At 41.0% G+C, this 22,572-nt stretch overlaps 1 protein-coding gene across 1 annotated transcript in view; it reads left to right on the top strand.

Moving 5' to 3' along the window:
• Positions 1-281: 281 nt before the first annotated feature.
• SYN2 (synapsin II) overlaps positions 282-22,572 on the top strand; it is a 174,708-nt gene continuing 152,417 nt past the window's right edge. The window contains exon 1 of the mRNA XM_068558124.1: positions 282-845. Coding sequence (XP_068414225.1) covers positions 466-845 — 380 coding nt within the window. The 5' untranslated portion in view covers positions 282-465. The remainder of the gene's footprint in view (positions 846-22,572) is intronic.

Genomic DNA, 22,572 nt, shown 5'->3' with positions numbered 1-22,572 from the left:
CCTTGTCCCTATTCTTGGGGAGCAGGACTAGCTTCCACGCCCTCCCCAGAGAGCCACGCTCAGGTCGCAGGAGGCCTGGTCCTCCCCAGACCGCGCGCCCTCAGCCCCCTTAGGCCCGCTGCTCACAGCCGGCGGCACCCACTGCGAGTCTGGGGCGGCGCCGGCTCTGCGGCGCGGGGCGGGACAACCTGTGGCCCCGCCCCCGGCTCCGCCCTCTCCCTGGCTCTGAGCCTCGCACCTCCCCGCCCGCCCGGCCCAGTCGGCCGCGGCTGTCTGCTTGGCTCGCGCGCCGCGCACCAAACCTCTGCCGCCTCAGCCGCCTCAGCCGCCTCAGCCGCCTCAGCCGCCTCAGCCGCCTCAGCCGCCTCAGCCGCCTCAGCCGCCTCAGCCCCCGCCGCCGCTTCCGTCTCGCCCTCAGCGCCTCCCGGCTCCGCCGCCCCGCGCGCCCTCAGCCCCTCAAGCCAGATGATGAACTTCCTGCGGCGCCGGCTGTCCGACAGCAGCTTCATCGCCAACCTGCCCAATGGCTACATGACTGACCTGCAGCGGCCGGAGCCCCAGCAGCCGCCGCCCCCCGGCCCGGGCGCGGCCTCGGCCTCGTCTGCGCCCCCGGTCGCCTCGCCGGGCCCCGAGCGGAGGCCGCCGCCCGCCCCGGCGCCCGCGCCGCAGCCCGCGCCGCAGCCGGCCGCGGCGCCGTCGGTGGGCAGCAGCTTCTTCAGCTCGCTCTCCCAGGCGGTGAAGCAAACGGCAGCCTCGGCCGGGCTGGTGGACGCGCCCGCGCCCGCGCCCGCCGCCGCCAGGAAGGCCAAGGTGCTGCTGGTCGTCGACGAGCCGCACACCGACTGGTAGGTGCTCGGCCGCCGCCGCCCGGGGCTCGGGGCCGCTCCGAGGATGCTCCGGCTCCCAGGGAGGTGTCAGAGCAACGAAGAGGAGGGTCTGGGGTCCCGCCGCGAGGAGAGGGGGTCCAGCGAGCGTGTGTGTGTCGAGGGCGGGGGGAGGCACTGGGCAGCCTGGAAAGGTGAAGCCTGCGGTAAAATAGCCCCTCAGTTGACTCAAATCCCCCAACACATAAATGCTGGAGCTACTATCCAACAGGGAAGAGTCTTAAGAAATAGTCTTTTTTTTTTTTTTTTGAGGGAGGGGTGGAGGGAACAGACTTTTCTGCCTCGATACATCAAAGCTGAGGTGAAAAGGGTCCCAGATCCTCCGAGGGACATTAAGGCCAATAAGAAAGGTTCTGCTTTATGGGCCCCGGGGCGAATCAGGAATGGAGATGGGTATTTGGGGGCGGGGAAGGGAGAGGGCGAGGGGGTATTTTTTCACCTGGTCCGATTAAGGCTGGTGTCAGTACTGACATCAAAGTTGATCATATCACAGGTGTGGGAGCCCAGGTGTACATGGACTTGTTCCCGTGCAGCGTGGTGAACTCGTTTAAGAATAATACAATTCTTGTATTTTCTGCAGCCCCAAATATTCTTGTAGTTTTCCAAATCCCCAATTTGTGGATTAAAAAAAAATTTGGGGGGGGGGAGTATGTGTTTTGGGGTGGAAGTGATGGTGGCTTTTTCCAGCTGGAAGAATGATGACCGAGGTATTCTGCATCATTCAATATTCTGGATCATTAAAGGGACACAAATAAAAAGAGATGTGCCTTAATGCAGAAGATGGGAAACTTAAAAAATTCTTCTTTTTTTTTTTTAAGGGATATTCCAACTTGGAATGGTGAAGGCTGAGGGAATATGTGACCTCTAGTCGATAAAAGCATGAATGAGGTCTATTTAAGACAAATTAGTTAAAAGAGGCTTTGTTTTATGGAGGAGGAAGTTGACCCAGGGGATGGTTAGGGTGGGAGGTGATAGTGGAATTGACTGGTGAAGGGCTTGAAGAAGTGAAGAGGTGAGGAAAAGGGGTTGCTTTTTCTTCTGGAACATGGCAAGGGTTTTTTTTTTTTTTTCCTTTCCTCACAAGAGTTGGGGTTGGAGACTAGACCTAAGTCTTTCCTCCCAAGAGGGAGGCACAGAGGGACCACAGAGCTGTTTATCTACATTTCCTCTTCTGGCTGCTTCCCTGGTTTTCTCTCTCTATCATTTTCTCACTGGGAGACCCTGACGGAGAGAGTGCTGGCGTGGCTGTGATGAAAGTGAGATGTAGATGTGGAGATGCCCTCCTGCTGACTTGTGTAGTTGGCTTTTTCTTAGGACAGCAGAGTAGAAAACCTGAAGGGACCTTTGTAAGGAAATGACACAGGCACACGCAAGAGTGTAATGGGGAAAGTAAGAGAGTATATGATGGTGCCATTGGCAGTCCCCTAGGAGAATTACTCTAACTCAGTTCAAATCAACAAGTGCTTATTAAGTGGGAAGTGAAGGTAGCTAAGCTTTATTGAGCATCTGTTATATGCCAAACCCTGTACTAGGTGCACTAATATATATCTTGTTGAATTTTCACCACCAAACTGAGGCTTAGAGAAAATAAGTAATGTGTTCACAGTCAAATGGTAGAACCAGAATTTGAACTTAGGCCTATTTGACTCCACTTTTGCCACTCCCTTATGTTATATTGCCTCATTATTATTATTATATTATTAGCAATATTAATAATTGGCCCCCTCTAGGGGCTAGGCAGTGTACTGGCCTTACAGAGAACTCACTCAAATTTGGGAGACAAAATGAAAACTTGAAACAGTTAACAAAAAGGAATCTAGAATAATTAGTTGAGACTGGTGTTTCAGGCTTTCAATAAATGAAGTGATTAGAGTTATTGAGAGTGAGGGTCAGAGTTATTGGAGAAAGCTTCACAAAGGATGAGTCTTGAAGAAAGACCAGGAAAAGGAGGGGAGAAATGAGAATGAAATTGGTGCTTCATTTTTTATGCAAGAATCTGACCCTCCTATACCTGGTCCTGATCTCCTTTCCTGTTGAAGGCGTTTGTTTTGGGTGTAATTACTAGTTAGGTACCCGCAGGTAGGAAGACACTCATTTGTATGGGTATGTGTTTATAACTGCTTCAGTGTCTTGGGATTTGAAACTCTCCTTGGATAGTATTATTCTCGAGGAAGACTGCCTGCCTGGCATGAACCACAGAACTTGCCTTGCCCAGGAGACTAGACTTCTGATGGAAGAAATAGAAGCCACTTTCCTGTAGGCTGACTCCCAACTGTTTTCTGATTTTCTCTAAAGTAATAACATTGATTTATTAAAACTCATAAACCCAGTTTGAGTCTAGTGCTTGACAGCAGTTCTGTGCTTCTGTGTTTCTGTGCTTAATGGCAGTTCTCAGAATTTTGCAGAGTCTGTCTTCTTTTAAGGTGTCTGTATTTGTTAAAAATATCTCAGTTAAATATTGGTGAGTGGTTTTATTGAAAGGTCTCTATGAGTTAAGGCGCAGATGCCTGTTTATGACAAGCTCAGTGACTTAAAAAGGTGCTTTTTGCTCTAAAGACTGATTTTAATAGATTTGTCTCACAGTTTAAGCTACCTAGATAGTATTCTGTGAGCAGGTGTCATACATGCCCGATATTATTTTCCTGGTACTTGAATAGGAAGTCAGAGTATAGCCTCCCAGTAAAATTTAAGAATATTGGTCCCATTTGAATTATGGAATGCTAAAATTCGGAGGGTTTTAACAACTATTTAAATAATTGGAGATTTAAAGGAGGGCTTAAAATAGGCAGCCTCTCAGAGCAGCCTTGATACACAGCAGATTCTTTTGAATTTCTGTAGTGTAACTGTGGGCAATGGAATCTGGGGATCTTATCACTGGCCAGGTTGATGGGAAAATCGGAGGGTGTTTCTCTCTTTCTTTTGCTTGAAATGTGTTTTCATTGGTTGCCTGAGATCTTTAGGTTAATTGCACATTAACGGGTCACTGAAAAATATTTCTGTTCCACTAAAACGTGATATCAAGTTCATGATATACCTTTTTAGTTAATTATTACTAGTTAAAAAAAAAAAAAAATATATATATATATATATATATATATATATATATATATATATATATATATATATATATATATATGTATGCCTGAAAATGCATGTCTTCTTTCAAGGTTCGTACCTAAATTAGAAGTGCAGTTAAGATTGCATTTTAACGATCTTTGTGCTTAAACAAGGAACAAGCGTCCATTTGTATATGTTGTTTTTTCTGTGTTTTACCTTCTCACTGGTTATGAGGTAAGTTTTCTCTCAGATTCTCCCCTTTCTCTGTTCCAGTGATTCCAATTCCAGTGACCAAGTGAGCTTTTTCAACCTCGAATGTCTCAATGTTTGAATTTGAAAATCAGTCTTACAGGCATTCTAGAGATTATCTAGAGTATCTAGAGATTGCAGATTTGATAAGTCCACAGATGTTTATTGAACACCTCTGTATAGAGTATATATGCTAAGAAAAATGAGACATAGTATCTCTCTTCTAAGATCTTTCCATCTGGCTGGATAGACAAGATAAATACGTTAAAAAAAAAGTTTACTAAAAACTTCCCCTTGTATTTGAACTGTGGTCCTTGGATCAGCAGAATAGGCATCAACCAGGAGCTTTTTGAACTGCAGATTATCGGGTCCCACCTGACGCCTACTGAATCACACTTTGCATTTGAATAAGATCTCCAGGTGATTCACATGCACATTAAATTTAAGATGCACTGAACTAAAGGGTATGTGATTAGTGCTAGAGATGTAGCAACAACACCAAGTACTATCACTTTTTGAGTAACTGCTATATGTCACGTGTGGTACCGAGTTCTTTACAAATATCATTTAATCCCTACCACAACAGTGTATTGTACTGTAGACGTTTAAAAGAGGGAGAGATGGATGTGGGCTAGAATGGGAAGGGAATGCTTCATGGAAGTAGTGAGATTTGAACTGAGCCTTGAAGAATTTAAATCAAAAGGGATAGGTTGGCTCAGTCCAGACAGTGGATGGTATAAGGAAAGTGCACTGGTAGGAAAGAGGGAGACAACCAAGAGACTCGATTGATGCATTATCTGGGAAGCGCCGGTTCCCATTCTTTTCTGGTCAGTCTTTGGGCATTTCATTAAGAATAGGGGAAGTACAGAAGTCTGGACCAGTGCTTGTGTGTAGTTCTAGAAAAATATTTGAATTGAAACTTGGGGGGAAAGCTCCAGTGAGGTTTGAGGCTTCTCTCTGCCAAATATTTTATCTACGTGTCCTGTTTCTAACACAAACATACTGATTACATTGAATTTCATTGTTCATAGCAACAGTAGCTTATAGCTTAGAATTCTAGGTTATTAGAGCTGGAAGATAATCCGGGTTACTTTATAAGTGGGGGAAATTTTTAAAATAAATTTATGTATTTATTTTTTTGGCTGCGATGGGTCTTCGTTGCTGCGCGCGGGCTTTCTCTAGTTGCGGCGAGCGGGGGCTACTCTTCGTTTTGGTGTGCAGACTTCTCATTGCGGTGGCTTCTCTTGTTGTGGAGCACAGGCTCTAGGTGTGCGGGCTTCAGTAGTTGTGGCACACAGGTTCAGTAGTTGTGGCTCGTGGGCTCTAGAGCGCAGGCTCAGTAGTTGTGGCGCACGGGCTTAGTTGCTCCGCGGCATGTGGGATCTTCCAGGACCAGGGCTCGAACCCGTGTCCCCTGCATTGGCAGGTGGATTCTTAACGACTGCGCCAGCAGGGAAGTCCCATAAATGGGGGAAATCTTGTTCTGAAGAAGCGAAGTGGCTTGTTCAAATTTACTCAGAACTAGGATCTAGACCTTCAGTCTTTCTTCTAAGCCCAGAGAAATGGAACGATGTGCCCAAAGTCAAATAAGAAGTTAGTGAGAGAATGGAAACCAGAATTTGCATCTTCTGACTCTTAAGTTACTCTATGAGTAGATTCTTTAAATTTAACCTTTTTTCTCTTTGAAAATTCAGTTTGTGTCTGCTGCTTTTAAAGAGACACTGTGGAGTTGTAAGTGCTTAAAAAAGAACCACATGAGCATATTGCACTATATCCCCACTAGCAGTTTCACTGTCTTATTTGTGTTATTGTTGTTTCAACAAAGGTCATTGTAAAATGGTTGAAGGAGACTCTTAATTAGAGACCTAGTCATCAAACTCCAACAATATATAATAAAGTTAGTAGGACTGCGCTACTATGATGACCTTGCTTTCAGGGACCCATTTTTACCTTAGTGTCCCTGTCTGCCTAAGATTGCTTACTGTCTTTCTGTACCCAAGTTCAGGTCTATGGTAACATTAGCCTTTTCAATATCTTGCTAAGCAAAATGTAATGGAGGCCTAATTAGCAAGTTTTCCAGAATTGCCTACCTTCCCCTCAAATTTACAAAACAGTTTTAACTGGGATATGTTCAGTGCAGTGGAGCATCTAAACACAAGCCAGGTGCTGGGGATATAAGGTTAAGTTGGGCATAGGCCTTGTCCCCTGGGATCTTCCAGTCCAGCAGGGGAGAAGACAGACATTTAAATAGGATTTTAGTACAGTATGGTAATTAGTATGCATAGGATGCTGTGGGAGCAGAGAGGAATGAAGATGTTGCGGTTAGAAATGTTTGTACCATTAAAAATGTGCCACTGTGTATTCTTTGATAAACCACTTTGCCTCTTTGGAGTTTGATTTTCTAAACTCTGTCAAATGAGAGGATTGAAACATTCTCTAAGATCCTTTACAGCACTACATTATTTCCATGTTACAGTTTTTGTGCCATTTTCTTTCAAAAGCTTTAGCTCTATGATTTATTCTATGTGGTAATGTTTGTAAATCTTTGGAAGGGGAGGCATAGGTCAGTACATGGCTAAACATGTCCTTGGATGAAAAGCTCATCTTCGAGTACTCTCCATTCAGTACCCCTTTCTTACAGTGTTGCTACCATGTGGTATCCTGAAAAAAAGGGGCTAATCCTGTAATACCCACTGTGTATGTTTCCTACTCAGTAATGGGAATTGTGGACTTGTGGTTGAATTCCTCTCTCCCTGATAGCTCTAAGAACTTTTGTATACATATGTTGAAGTGTTGGCTAACAGCATTTATTTCCTGATCCCTGCCATGTGCACTGTGTTGTACAGTTTGCACAACATATTCACACCCAATGTCTCATTTTATCTTCAAATGATGAAAAAACAGACTCATAAAAGTAGTCGCTTTCCAAATATTAAATAGCTATTAAGCTCTCCAGCTTGCCCTTTTCTGATGTGCATGAACACCCCACGCTTGCACTTCCTTCCTTTCTGGAGAACAGCTATTGTGCTCTCTGCTTCTTCCCCTCTCTCAGCCTAGGCACTAAGATGTCTTTGTTTACTGGAGCCTTTCTCAGATTTTAGAGTCTGTTCTTTCTTTTTTCTTTCTGCCTAGGACCATTCTTCCATTCCACTCCTCCCAAACACAGCTTTAATCCCTTTCCAGGATATATACCTCTCATCTATTTCTCCACTCAAGGGGTCTAACAACTTTATGCAGTAACTTTAGCCCGATTTAATCCTACAAAAAGAGGCTTGGGCTTTGCGGGGGCGGGGGGGGGGTGGAAATTGAAGTCCCCTTTCTCTATTGTGGACTTGAATCCTTAGAGGGCCCTAATATTAATAGTAGCACAGCTGAAGACTGTTTTCTTTTATACTTCCAGGTTTCAGTGATATAGAATGAGTTTTTTGTTGTTCTTGTTGGACCCTGTGATGTGACTCAGGGACACATATGGATATAATTCCCTCTGCAGTCCTTATTACCCCCTGAGGAATAGCTGATGATGAGAATTTAAGTTCTATAGAGTCCTATGTTTACTAACATTTTAACTGCGGGGCAAAAGGGCAGCAGTGAAAGATTGATCTCTAATCAGTTAGCAAAGAGCTACTAACTCCAGTTGTTAGTTTCCATGAAGGCTACAAAGTAAGTGAAATACTTGGAATCAGACAATTATATAATACATGCTTTCACTTTTGAGAACTTGTAGGGAATCTCAAGGCAGGCAAAATTAGCATTGTCTAGTGGTAAGAGCATCGCAAACATTTAAAATATCTGGGTCAAGCCTCTACTCTGCCGTGTAACTTTTTGTGTCACCGTAGGCAGTTTAACTCTTTAAGCCTCTTTTTCTATTTCAAAAATTAGGGATTTGAGCTAAATCATTTATCTTCAGAGTCCTTTAGAAACCACTTTAGAAATCAAGTGATTTCTAAAGGTTAGATAGTTTGACAGTATAAAGAGTTGTTCAGAGAAGGAAGAAATCACTGTGGGCTGGTGAAGTCAGAAAATATTTCACAGAAGGGGCTAGGTCTGAGCTAGGCTTTCAAGGCTGAGGGAGATTTAGATTGGTGAGGAAGGAGAGAGGCATTTCAGTTAAAAGGAAGAGAAAGAGCAAAATCATAAACAACAGTGAGTAAAATGTGTGTAAGGGAGCTTTAGGCTAGTCAGCACACAGGTTTCAGGGCAGGGAAAAGAGGGAGCGAGGTTTGGATAAGCGGGGTGGGAGAAATGATGGCAATAATATCTAATGTGTCGAGTATACAATGTGATAGGTAGGTGTTCCAAGTAGATGTATTAACTGATTTACTGAGTTATGAAATAGATTACTATTATTAACCTAATTTTGCAAATGAGGAAACGCATAGTGAATTCAGGATTTGAATCCAGGTAGTGCAGCTCCGAGACCACGCGCTTATCCACCATGCTCTATAATCACTAGGTAACAGTGTTCCAAATTTCTCCTTGCCACTAAACACCTTGGTGTTTCTTTTCCTCAGTGACACGGACACCTGTTTTACCTCGAGCAATTTCTTGTTCTTTGTGAACTCCAGTTTCTTCATCCTTAAAGAGGAGATAAAGTATTTCTCATTCTTATGAGAATCAATTGACATAAACTCTCAAAATGCCTAATGTGACTGGGACCTGGGAAATGTTCAATAAAAGTTCCACCATGACAAGCAGATTTTCATAGCAACTTTGAGGCAACAGCTTACCATATGAGTCTTTATAGGAGCCTTCAAGTCAAGTAAAGTCATTTGTAGACAGGTTTCTATGACACTAAAAGTAAATTTGAAAAATAGGACAAGCCTAAATGAATATTCCTTCATTTTGGTTGGAGTAGTTTGTTGCACATAGTTTAGAAAACACTGATTACTAATGTTTTGAAACAGTCTTGGGGGAAGATGTTTTTGAGATGGCTTGTTTGTAGAAACTTTATACTTTGAGCACTGTCACATCCATTGTCTCATTTAATCCTCCGTACAACAGTATTTGTGGGGCAGTAATTAATGTTATTTTCATTTACATATGAAGGAATTAAGATGGGGAGGTTACCCAGGGTCACATAGTCAGGAAGTGACAGAGTCAGGACTCCCACCCAGGTCTCTGCCTTTGGATCTTCTGTGTTTTGCTGTGGGCTTCCTAGACTGAGTTGCAGGTGCCATAGAGCTAGATGGTGAGCTAATTTAGTTGGAAGCTTGTATTAAGTAAACAATAATATTAGCTCTTCCAGCCATTTATTAAACTTTGTTTTCCATGGGTGTTTAGCTTAATGATTTCCCTTTAGTGCTACCTTGGGATTCTCTTGCAGAAACTGCTAGATATGACACAAAAAGCCAATGAACAGAGCCATGGAAGGTGGTCACAGGAAGGATGGGACTGGTATTTATCTTCTCTGGCAAGACTGGAGCCAAAAGACCTCAAGAAACATCGTGGTGTTTTGGACAGCATAGGAGATTGGGAGTCAGAAGGTCTGGGTTTAATTCAGCCATAGCAAGCTTCTATTCTTCTCTGAATCTCAGTTTCCTCATCCTTAAAATTGGAGTAATAAAAGCTGCCCTACTTTCTTCATAGGATTGTTGTGAGGTCAGATTGCAAACTGTAACATACACAGCAGATTTAAATATATATGGACTGAAACTGTAGCAACAGGTGGGACTGAGTGTAGATATGAGGAAGAATTCCCCACTTAATTTCCTCTTAAGTATTGTCATGGGACGTTTTTCTAGTTAATTAGGAGTAAAAATTTAGGGGAGAAAATAGGTTTTTCCCTAGTATCAGGGCTGCTGATTCTAGTCAGAGCTGTGGAAATGGTGAATTTTGTTTTTTCACTTTTCTGTGTCTTCTCCCCCCACTGATGCCTTTCACTTTGTGTCCATGGACTCCTGTGACCTGGGACCCATTCCAGAGGTGAACATATTTTCTAAAACAAAATTGGGACATGAGGTCTTGTTTTTCAGTGTAAGAAATAGTCTGAGAGATTTTTAGATGCTGCAATATGGGAATTGGGGGGAAATTTTGGTGGTTGGTGGTTGGAACCTTCTTGAAATCCAGAGGTTCCTGGGAATTGGCCAAATTGTTGTTGGCATCCTTATTTCCTAGCTTTTTGTTTTCAGCAGGCTGAGTTAATCTTTGCTCAGTGTGAGTTGTTAATGGCTGTTGGCAATCCCTTTTCACAAGTTTTTGCATTTTCATAGAAGAAGCTGGAAAATAAAAAATCTTCTCTGACCCTAAGTAATGAATAGTGCAGTTTTAGCATTAAGATTGGGGGAAAAAGAGAATCATTCTTTATTGCCCTGCACCCACATGAAAAGTCTACTCTTTAAAAGAAAAAACTTGGCAAAGAGGGATGAGATTGATTTTCCTGTAGCCACCAGATGACTTATACAGTCAGATCAGGTTGAAAAATGCACTGAACTGAACTTTCATCCTGGAAGGAAACTGTAGCATATGTGATTCTGTAGTTAGGTCACATGTTTAAGTAAAACTTTATAATTTATTATATACTTCGACTTGCATGTGTCATCTCATTTAATGGTCACCTTAACCTTGTGAGGTAAGTTGGTATAGTTACCTGTTTTGATTAGGAAACCAAGGCTCAAAGAGAGTGTGGTTTGCTTAGAGTTACAACATGAAATAGGTAGAGCTGTATGTAAAATCTAGATTCTTCTTTCTCTGTACCCTTTTCTGCTTACTCAGTGCCCCTTTTCTCTGTGCAGCTAAACTTTCTGAGCTCTGCATTAATCAATTATGATCCCTTTGCCTCAAAGCACCAAGAACAGATAAGAAATTGCTTAAGCTGGAAAGTGCCTGTGTGGTCTGTGACAGGTGCTGCGTAGGTTGGTTGAAAAATAACTTAAAGATTGTCTCCTTTCCCTATGTGTTTTTTGTTAATGCTTATAATACTCTGATGACTTAGAGTCCTTCTGGTGCCTCTGGTGTATTTCAGACTGATTTTAAGTTGTCAGGAGAGGGGATTTTCACTCCAGAGCTCAATTCCTTTAAAGCTTCTTATTTTCCTTTTGTACCTGGAAATTTATTTCTTAGCCAGAGCTCCGGGTGGCATCAGACTTAAGTTCCTACTAAAAAGACTGTTCCCCGCCGATCAATTTTTTTCTGCCCTTTTTTTTTTGTCCCACGTAGCCGGTCCCTCTCGCTACATCCCCCTTCCTCTTCCCGTTAATTCTAGCTATAGTTATTTGCAAGATTCTGGGAGTCAAAGGGCAGTGAGTTTGGGGTAGAGAAAGAACCTGAAGCTCCTGTCCCTTCTGACTCCACATGTTCCCTGAATATCGTGGAAGCACCCTGCTGCTGTGTCTACTTAGCAGAACCCTGTGCCTTTCTCCAGACCCTTCAAGAGCAAAGGTCTGGGCGGTGGCCTTGAGGGAAGAAAGACTTCCCAGAGATTCTTCAATGAGTTGATTTGGTTTTTCCCATAGTTAGAGCTTAAAAACAGGCATAGAGATCAGCCTTTTGTTTTGTTTTGGTTTTTTTGGCCTCGAGCCTGTGGGATCTTAGTTCCCCGACCAGGGATGGAACCCCGGGCCCTCGGCAGTGAAAGCGCAAAGTCCTAACCACTGGACTGCCAGGGAATTCCCACCTTTTGTTTGTTTTTACTGGTCTACTTCCTTTCTCCTTCTTGGGGATTATTTTGAGGTTTCCCATTTATCTCATTAATTCTTTCATGAAGTATTCCATGGGAACTAGTGCTGTAATGCTGAACACAAGAGACGTTGTTCTGTCTTCACAAAGCTTATGGTTTATTTGGGAAGATAGTCAATTAAACAAGCAGTGTAATGAAGGATGATTTATTATTATATCAACATGTTTAAACGAAGTTTTAAATAGAACATGTTTGTCTCATAATTTCACCATAGCAATAGAGCAGCTGCTGTCACATTTTTATGTTCTCTTCCAATATTTGTCCAAAGGCAGGCATATTTTTACATAATTGTGATTGTTGTCTAGCTATAATTTCATATTTTGTTTTTTCTACTTGTAAGTAATGTTTACATATTGTCATATAGTCTTAATAATTATTATGTATTTTAATAACTGTTGTACCATGATTTATTCAATTATGTTTCTATTAGAGAACTGTTGACTTCCAATTTTTCAACATTATTACGTAGTAATACCATAGGCGTTCTCAGTTTTCAGGAAATGAACTACTTGATCAAAGATTATGATAATACGACTCTTAACGTTGGATCTCTTGGTGCAAACCTCAATGAAGAACGCAATTAGTTTCCAGAATTAATAAGAATTGCAGGACACATTGATCACTGACACTTCGAATGCCTTTGGGACACTGGGGCTATGCCTTTCTGAGGGTTGCTTAAAAAAAAAATTATGATGATATATGTAGCTTTTGATAGATACTGCTATATTGCTTCCTATAAAAGGTTTTTTCAGTTTGCAGTCCATCAACTATATTCACTTCACTTTTCAGCATACAATATTATCTTTTTAAGTGTTAATATAATAGGTATAAAAGCAGTATTTGGCTATTTTACCATGTATTTCTACGAGTACAGATGAGTTGAATGTTTTCCCTAATGTTTGTTTATAAATATATTATGTGAAATGATTGCTCTGGTTTTTTGGCATTTTACTGGTTGATTTGCTAGCTTGACAGCTTGATTTTGAATGGGATATTCATTGTCAATGAAGAGGAATGGATAACAGTGTGTAGACTGTCTTCTTGGGGATTTGCTCTAATTTGACAAAAAACTTCTGTGATTGTGGCGTTAAGGGTCAGATTCTTTGAGCTAGAGTCAGTACTCTGTGTAGGACTGACACCTGTGGGGTCTGTACTGGGCTGTGAATTCCTTCAGGGCAAGGGCCATGTTTTACTCTTTGACTCAGCATTTAGCAGCCTGGCCAATAATAGGCCTCAAAAAATTGTTGAAGGAATATGACTTTCTTGGGACAGTCTCCTTCTCTAAATATCATTCTCACATCTTCACCATTTAAAATTCATTCTTTGGTTCTCAACGACTTTCTAATCTTGGAGGCCTCTAGGAATTTATAAATACCTTAAAGGATACCTCCTGGAATTTATAAATACTTCTAGGATTTATAAATACCATCAATGCCGTGGTGGTCTCAGGCAACATATCGGAGATTATAACCACAATACGAGAGCAATACTCTATAGGGGTGGAATAAAAAATAGATACCTGGTGATGGAGGAGTGGAGAGGGGGTGAGAGAGATGCTCAGAAGAGTAGTAGGAAGTTGTCAAGAATAAACCTCATCTATTGCAGAGAATCCCAGGAATATGAGAACAGGAATGTAATCTTAGTGGTCACCTGAGCTTTGGTGTCCTTATGTGTAAATGTGGATGAGAATGCATACTTTCCAGGGTTGTTGTGAGACTTTATTTAAATAAAGTAGGTTATAAAAGTGCTTTGTAAACTGTAAAGTGCTATGTGAATAAAAAAATCATTGTTATCATCACCATCATGTAGGTAACCAAGGAGCAGAGGGATAAAGTTACTTTTATTTTTTGCCAGGAGCTAGATTTAGTCTTCATATTTTGCAGTCAATCTTTATCATTTGAAGATGAAATAGAAGTTTCTAAAGTATTATTTTCCCCCCAAGGAAATAGTGAGGAAGGATGGAGGATGTGGTTGGGTAGCTTTAGGGATTGAATAGACTTTGTTAAGCTTTTTATCACTTTACTAAATGATTAGTTTCTTTCTGCCCAAGTCCTTTTCCTAGAGAATGAAGCACAGCAAAAAGAAGAGTAAAAACAACATGAACATGGCAAAAGCATGGGCCGTGTTCAGAGGCAGTAAGTGATTTGATTGAGGCAGTGGGTTAAGATATGGAGGAAGCATGAGCTGATCCTGGAATAGTAGATTAGGATCCAATAAGGACAACCTTGAATGCAAAACTCAGAGGTAGTCAGTGGGGAATAGTGAAGGTTTTGGAACAGGGGAGTGATTTGATCAATGCCGTGCTTAGTAAGGTTTATCTGGGGACACTGTAGAAAATGGGGAGGAGGAAGAACTTGTGCAGGGCTGGAGACCAATTTAGAGGCATGTTTTGGTTTTCCATCTGTGAGAGACTGGAGGCTTCTAATAGGACCATGGCCGTGGAAAAGAAGGAGTGGATACAAGGATGTCAGAGAGTATAGTCCCAGGCTGAAGGAGCTCTGGGACCTTATGACCTTCAGTCTGTTATATCTCCCAGAGGTTTGTTTTCCCTGTAAACTTTTTAAAAGTTGAAGTATAAAAGTGCACAAATACTAATAGTTCAATGAGTTTTTACAAAGTATAAAGTATGACCCAAGTCGAGATATACAACATATCCAGCACCTGCTAAGCTTATAACCCACTTCGGTCATTACTTCTCCTTCCTCAACAGGTAACCACTATTTTGGCTTCCTTCAATATATGTTAATTTTGCCTGGTTTTGAGCTTTCTATAAATAGAATCATGCAGTACAAACTCTTTTATGTCTGGCTTCTTTTGTTTGACATCATGTTTATGAGATTTTTCTGTTTTCTGGTACAGAGCATTAGTTCATTCTTTTTCAGTGCTCATTTGTATTTCATTGTCTGAATATATCACAATTTATTTGTGCATTCTGCTGTTGATGGATGCTTAAGTTGTTCCCAGTTTGGGAACAACTATGAATAATGCTGCTATGAACAGTTCCTTTACATGTCTTCCGGTGAATATAAGCTCTTGTTTCCTACCCAGGAGTAGAATCTGCTGGGTTATAGGGCATATGCAAGTTCAGCTTTAGTAGATACTACCAAATACTTTATAGAGTTTTACAGAGTTTACCAGCTTACACTGCTGTTAGCAGAGTTTAAGAGTTCCTCACCAATACTTGTGTCTTAGTTAGGTTGGGCTGCTATAATAAATACCATAGGCTGGGTGGCTTAATGAACAATTACTTATTTCTAACAGTTCTGGAGGCTAAAACTCCCAGATCAGGATGCCAGCATGATCAAGTTCTGTTGAAAAGTCCTCTCCCTGGCTTGTAGATGCCATCTTTCTTTATCCTCACATGGCAGAGAGAGAGAGAGCTCTGGTCTCTTCAACTCCTTATGAGGGCACCAATTCCATCATAGGGGCTCCATCCTTACAAGCTTATCTAAATCTGATTACCTCCCAAACTCCCCACCTCCAAATACCATCACATTAAGGATTAGGGCTTCAACATATGGATTTTGGCAAGGGACAAAAAGATTCAGTCCATAATAACTCAGTATTGTAGTATTTTAAATGTCAAAGGCTTTTATGTTATAAGAAACTTGAACAGAGAGGGCTATATCTAGCATAAAGGAAGAAAGGAACTACATTCTTCCCTCTGTATCCACAGGGGATTGGTTCCAGCCCCCCCTCCCCCCCAGCAAAATCCATGGATGCTCAACTCCCTTGTATAAAAAGGTGAAGTATTTACATATAACCTATGCACATCCTTCTGTATACCTTAAATCATCTCTAGATTACGTATAATACCTAGCACAATATAAATGCTATGTAAATAGCTGCTGCATGGCAAATTCAAGTTTTGGTTTTTGGAAATTTCTGGAATTTTTTTCCAAAATATTTTTGATCCCCCGTTGGTTGAATCTGCAGATGCAGAATCTCAGATACAGAGGGCCGACTGTACTGGTTATTGAAGGCCTGACACATACCAGATACTGCCTAGGTGCTTTTACTTACATTGTCTCATTTAATCAAGATAATACTCATGTAAACTGTGTGATCAGTGTTATCATATTGATTTTACAGGCCAGAAAACTGAGACTCACAGGTTCGGCAGCTCATATTTGCTGTCTAGAATCCAATCTAGATCTGCTTGAATCCAAACAATGACATCACATAAAACTGCAGTTTGTCAGTGAGGTGTTTTCGGTTTTTTGGTGGATAGAGGAGGCTCTTCTTGGGGACCCTGAAGTCCCATCATATAGGTAGTCCCCTTCTGAGACTTAGTACTTAGCTGACCCTGTAAACAGCAGCCTCCCAACCAGGCACCTCCCCCGCCTTGTGCCCTCTCTGCTTCCCCACTGAATCACTTAGCAGCCGATCATTAAGACTGTCTCAAGGTAGATATTATACTGGCACACCCTCTGCTCCAGCTGGCAGGATGACGGAAGAAGCTCCCATCGAATTTTTAACCCTAGCCAAGCCTCTTATTTCTCTCTCTTACCAGCTTTCTTCCTGTAGCTTTTTCCCCCCTCAAGACTAGGAAGACAGGAATGACATATCATAGAAAGAGCTAGAAGGCAGGAGACCTAGGTCCTGACGCTAATACTAAATTGTATGCTTTTGAATATCACATCTACCTGCTCTTGACCCGGGGTTTTTTTTTTGCTTTTTTTTTTTTTTTTTATAATTTGTCAATTTGTCAAGGTTGTTTTCCTCTATTATTTATTTATTTTTAAAATTTATTTTATATTTTTGGCTGCATTGGGTCTACGTTGCTGTGTGCAGGCTTTCTCTGGTTGCGACAGGTGGGGGCTTCTCATTGAAGTGGCTTCTCTTGTTGCGGAGCACGGGCTCTAGGCGTGCGGGCTTCAGTAGTTGTGGCCCGTGGGCTCTAGAGTGCAGGCTCAGTAGTTGTGGCGCGTGGGCTTACTTGCTCCTCGGCATATGGGATCTTCCCGGACCAGGGCTCGAACCCATGTCCCCTGCATCGGCAGGTGGATTCTTAACCACTGCACCACCAGGGAAGCCACGGGTTTTCTAATTTGTAGAAAGAGGGCATTGGACTGGGGTTAGTGGTTATGTGGGCCGTCCTTAAGGTTTACTGTGGAAAGACTCAAGCAGAAGATACTTTGAATCCTCTGTATATTATTATAAACAGAGCAGCTCTGGTTTTATTTGTTGTGTATGTATTGAGCTTCCTCCTGAGATTTTAAAGTGAAAGATTATATGACAAGTACATGCTTGAAATACACTAGACTAGGTGATATCTACTAAGTCAGTGTATCACTTTGTGAAAACCTTATGAAAGATTATGAGTGACAAAACTGAAACGAGCAAAATTTTCACCCTTTACATTTTTAAAAAATATGTATACAAGGTTTCCTCTTTCCTCTGTGGTCATGCTTTCCTCTGACCACTGTGAGGGAATGGAGGGGGTGTAATGAATTTTGCCTAGGGTAGGAGGTTGGGGAAGGATTCACCAAAGAGGAGGCATCTAAGCTGGACTTAAAGGAAGAGTAGAGTTTCACTAGGTGGATTAGGAGATTGGGGAGATAAGGCATTTCAGGTAGAGAAATAAGGCAGGAAGACATGAAAAAACATTGCTATTTTGGAAATATTGTGTTCTTGGTATAGATATTGTATATGATGGAAAGGGAAAGAAGGAGGAAAGCTAGGTGACGAGGCCTCTTTGTAAAGGGACTTGAACATTTGAGGGCTAATGAAGAAGTGTAAGTATCATTTGAATTAGCCCTGCTTCATTCATTTGGGGCTCCTTTAGACTCAGGATCCCTGATCCACACAGCAGTGTTTCTGCATAGGAGCTATGGCAGCAGTGATGCTCACATACTCAGAAGTGACTTTGAATAGAGGGAACCTTGGTGGCCTGGGTCTACATTAATTTCTTCTTCTTAATTGGCTCAGAGTGCTGGATATATATGTGTAATACTTGTGTAAAACGGAAGGGTAGGGGGTGGGGGAGGCTCTGCTGCTGGGCAGTGACTTTCCACACTGTGACAAACTCAGTGGTGTCCTTTCCATTTAAACTCATCATCAGGGGTGGAAGTGGAAGATTGTAATTTTACCTCCTGTGTGAAAAATTAGAGTCAGGCTTGTGGCTCCAACTTCCCAGCTCTTCTCCATAATGGATCTCCTCATTCTGTCCCTGGAAACGTATGTTTATTTGTAATGTATTACATTCGTGGTAATTGGAGCAGCGTGGCTTTTCATTCTCCTGTCAAACACTCGTCTCCCTGCCTAGAGAGCCTCAGAGCCTGATAATAATGAGCCTATGAATTGCATTAGGTTAGGAATCAGGTTCCCAGTTAAACATGTATGAAGGGTGTCTCACCCATTTGCCCTCTTTTTCTCGTTTGTGCCCTTGAGATGTCCCTATATCCCATGAGTCCTATCCTGGTTGAGGACAGGTTTCAGATTGGGGCACAGTATCTGCCCAGTTGGGGCCAATGTCAGCTTCATCCATTTTACAAAATAGCGAGAAGGAGTGAGCTGACATTGACTGAAAAGTCACTATGAGCAGGCACTTCACATACATTACCTCATTGACTCCTTACACCTTAAAAGAGCTGTTATCACCATTTTACATATGAAAAGATAGTTAAGTAACTTCCCCAAAGTTGCATATAGCTGGAAAGTGGTAAGTGAGGATTTGAATCTTTGTCTGAATTCAAAACTCATGTTTTGTCCATTTCATGACTCTGAAAGCAGAATAATTCTGCTAATAGAGTCATAGCAATTTTGTAGCTCAATGGAAAAATTATAGGTGGGGGGCCTTTAGGCATTAGAGCCAGAAAAGAGACTTTGGAGAATCAACACTAAAGGCTAATCAGAAGAGTAGCCTTATAAAGTATAGAGTGTAAAGAGTTAAAGCAATTCTAGTACTTTCCTCACTTTGGGAATGAAACACATTATGCTGTGGCCAGTGGTAAGTTTAGATAATATCCAGGTGTGAGGCAGAGTAGGAAGCAAGAGAGTGATATGATACGTAGCTGGGGCTTTTTTTAAACACTGAGATATAATTTGCATGCCATAAAATTCACCTTTCTGAAGTGTGCAATTCATTGGTTTTAGTATACTTATGAGATTGCATAACCGTCACCACTATCTAATTCCATACTGTCTTCCTCACTCCAAAAAGAAACCCCATACCCATTAGCAGTCATTCCCCAAACCCCCCTTCCCCCAGCCCCAGGCAACTGATTATCTACTTTTTGTCTCTATGGATTTGCCTATTCTAGACATTGGATATAAATGGAATTATATAACATGTGACTTTTTCTTCTTCCGTGTCCAGCTTCTTTCTCTTAACATAATGTTTTCAAGGTTTATCCGCATTGTAGCATGGACATAAGAAAGAACTAAGTAAATAGCACTTAGTAGTACTTAGTTCTTTTTTATGGAATTTTATTCCTCTATTCCTTTTTGTAATATTCCATTGTATGGATGTACCGTATTTTATTTATCCATTCATCAGTTGATGGATATTTGGGTTTTTTCCACTTCTGTGCTATTATGAATAATGCTGCTATGAACATTTGTGTACAAGTTGTTATGTGAACATGTTTTCAGTTTTCTTTTTTTTTTTTAACATCTTTATTGGAGTGTAATTGCTTTACAATGGTGTGTTAGTTTCTGCTTTATAACAAAGTGAATCAGTTATACATATACATATGTTCCCATATCTCTTCCCTCTTGCATCTCCCTCACTCCCGCCCTCCCTATCCCGCACCTCTAGGTGGTCACGAAGCACAGAGCTGATCTCCCTGTGCTATGCAGTTGCTTCCCACTAGCTATCTATTTTACGTTTGGTAGTGTATATATGTCCATGCCACTCTCTCTCTTTGTCACATCTTACCCTTCCCCCTTCAGTTTTCTTATGTATATACCCAGGAGTGGAATAGGAGTAACTCTATGTTTAACTTTTTGAGGGACTGCCAAACAGTTTTCCAAAGCTGCTGTGCCATTTTATTTTTTATTTTTATTTATTTATTTATTTTTTGCTGTGCCATTTTACATTCCCACCAGTAATGTATGATGGTTCCACTTTTTTAAAAAAAAAAATTTATTTATTTATTTATTTATGGCTGTGTTGGGTCTTTGTTGCTGCACGCAGGCTTTCTCTAGTTGCGGTGAGGGGGGGCTACTCTTCACTGCGGTGCGCAGGTGTCTTATTGCAGTGCGCTGGCGTCTCATTGCCGTGGCTTCTCTTGTTGCAGCATGGGCTCTAGGCGTGTGGGCTTCAGTAGTTGTGGCACACCGGCTCAGTAGTTGTGGCTCGCGGGCTCTAGAGCGCAGGCTCAGTAGCTGCGGCGCACGGGTTTAGTTGCTCCGTGGCATGTGGGATCTTCCTGGACCAGAGCTTGAACCCGTGTCCCCGGCATTGGCAGGCGGATTCTCAACCACTGCGCCACCAGGGACGTCCCGTGATGGTTCCATTTTTTTTCCACATCCTCGAAAACGTTGTTATTGTACTTTACAAAATTATTATTCTAGCCATCTTAGTGTGTATAAAGTGGTATCTCATTATGTTATTTATTTGCATTTCCCTAATGATTAATGATGCTGAGCATCTTTTCATGTGATTATTGACTATTTGTATATCTTATATGGAGAAATGCCTATTGAAATACTTTCTTATTTTTAATTGGGTTAATTGGGTTGGTTTGAGTCTTTTTGTTGGTGAGTTGTAAGAGTTTTCTTTATATGTTCTAGTTATAAGTACCTTACCAGAATATGATTTGCAAATATTTTCTCCCACTTAGTGGGTTATCTTTTTACTTTTGATAGTGTTTTTTGAAGCACAAGCAAAATTTTAAAATTTTGATAAAGTCCAGTTTATCTATTTTTTCTGTTGCTTGTGCTTTTGGTTTATGTCTAGGAAATCATTGCCTAATTCAAAGTCATCCGTTTTCTTCTAAGAGTTTTATAGTTTTATCTCTTACAGTTAGGTCTTTGATCCATTCTGCATTAATTTTTATAAGTATAAATTTTATGGTATAAGGTAGGAGTCCCACTTCATTCTTATACATGTGGATATCTGTATTTCCCGGCACATTCATTGAAAAAGACTCTTCTCTCCCCACTGAATTGTTTTGGCACCCTTGTTGAAAAATCAACTCATTATAGAATTATGGATTCATTTTTGGATTTTCAGTTCTATTCTGTTGATGAGATGGATTCCAGTGATCTACTGTCTATCCTTATATCACTACCACAGTCTTCATTACTGTAGCTTTGTAGTAAGCTTTGAAATTGGAAAGCGTGAGTCCTCCAACTTTGTTCTTTTTGTTCTTCTCTAAGATTTTTGGCTATTCTTGGTTCATTGAATTTTCTTATGGATTTTAGGGTCAGTTTGTCTTTTATTTATTTTTATTTTTATTTTTTTTGGCTGTGCCATGTGGCTTGTGGGAGCTTAGTTCCCTGACCAGGGATTGAACCTGGGCCCTGGCAGTGAAAGCGCTGAGTCCTAACCACTGCGCCGCCAGGGAATTCCCTGTTAATTTCTTTTAAAAAGGCAATGGGGATTTTGAGAGGGATTGCACTGAATCTGCAGATTAATTTGAAGAATATTGGCATCTATTAAGTCTTCCAGTCCATGAACACTGCTGTCTTTCCATTTGTTTTGATCTTCTTTAGCTTCTTTCAATAATGTTTTGTAGTTTTCAGTAGTCTTCCTTTTAAACATTTGTTACCAATAATTTTATTCTTTTTGATGCTGTTATAAATGGAGTTGTTTTCTTAATTTTTTAATTAGTCATTACTAGTATATGGAAATACAACTGATTTTTTATATTTGTGTATCATGCAACCTTGCCGAACTCGTTTATTAGCTCTAATAGAATGTGTGTGTATATGTATATTCCTTAGAATTTTTTATATACAAGATCATGTCATCTACAGATAGCAGTAGTTTTACCTCTTCCTTTCCAATCTGGAAGCCTTTTATTTCTTTTTCTTGACTAATTGTCCTGGCTAAAATCTCTAGTACAATGCTTAGTAAAAGTGGAGAGAGCAGACATCTTTGTCTTATTCCTGGTCTTTGGGGGAAAACTTTCAGTCTTTCACCATTAGTATAATGTTAACTGTGGTTTTTTTCATAGATGCCTTTTATCAAGTTGAGGAATTTCCTTTTGATTCCTAGGTTGCTGAGAGTTTTTTATGATGAAAATGTATTGGGTTTTGTTAAATGCTTTGTCTGTGTCTATGATCATGTGGTTTTTGTCCTTTATTAATATTGTGTATTATATTGATATTTATGTGTTGAACCAACCTTGCATTGCTGGCATGAAGCTCACTTAGTCATCATATATAATCCTTTTTTCCCCCTGAGGTGTTTTTTTTTTTAATTGAGGTCTAGTTGATGTACAATATTATGTAAATTTCAGATATACAACAAAGTGATTCACAATTTTTAAAACTGTATTCCATTTATAATTATTATAAAATATTGGCTATATATAATTCTTTTTATATATTGCTAGATTTGGTTTGTTAGCATACTGTTTGTAGCTGGAGCTTTTTGCAAAGTGTTTTTAGTAGATCTGACATTATACAGAGAGAAATAGAAGGTGCCTCACATTTTACCAACTGCTGTGTGCTGCTACCATGCTAAAGGCCTTACGTATGCGCTCTTATTTAAACTTCTAGGTAGTGGTGTCCCTGTCTTGCAGATGAGAAAAC

This window comes from Eschrichtius robustus, chromosome 12, assembly GCF_028021215.1.
Source record: "Eschrichtius robustus isolate mEscRob2 chromosome 12, mEscRob2.pri, whole genome shotgun sequence".
Lineage (NCBI taxonomy): Eukaryota > Metazoa > Chordata > Mammalia > Artiodactyla > Eschrichtiidae > Eschrichtius > Eschrichtius robustus.
Note: the sequence above shows the minus strand (reverse complement) of the source record. Positions and strands in the feature narration are given on the sequence as shown.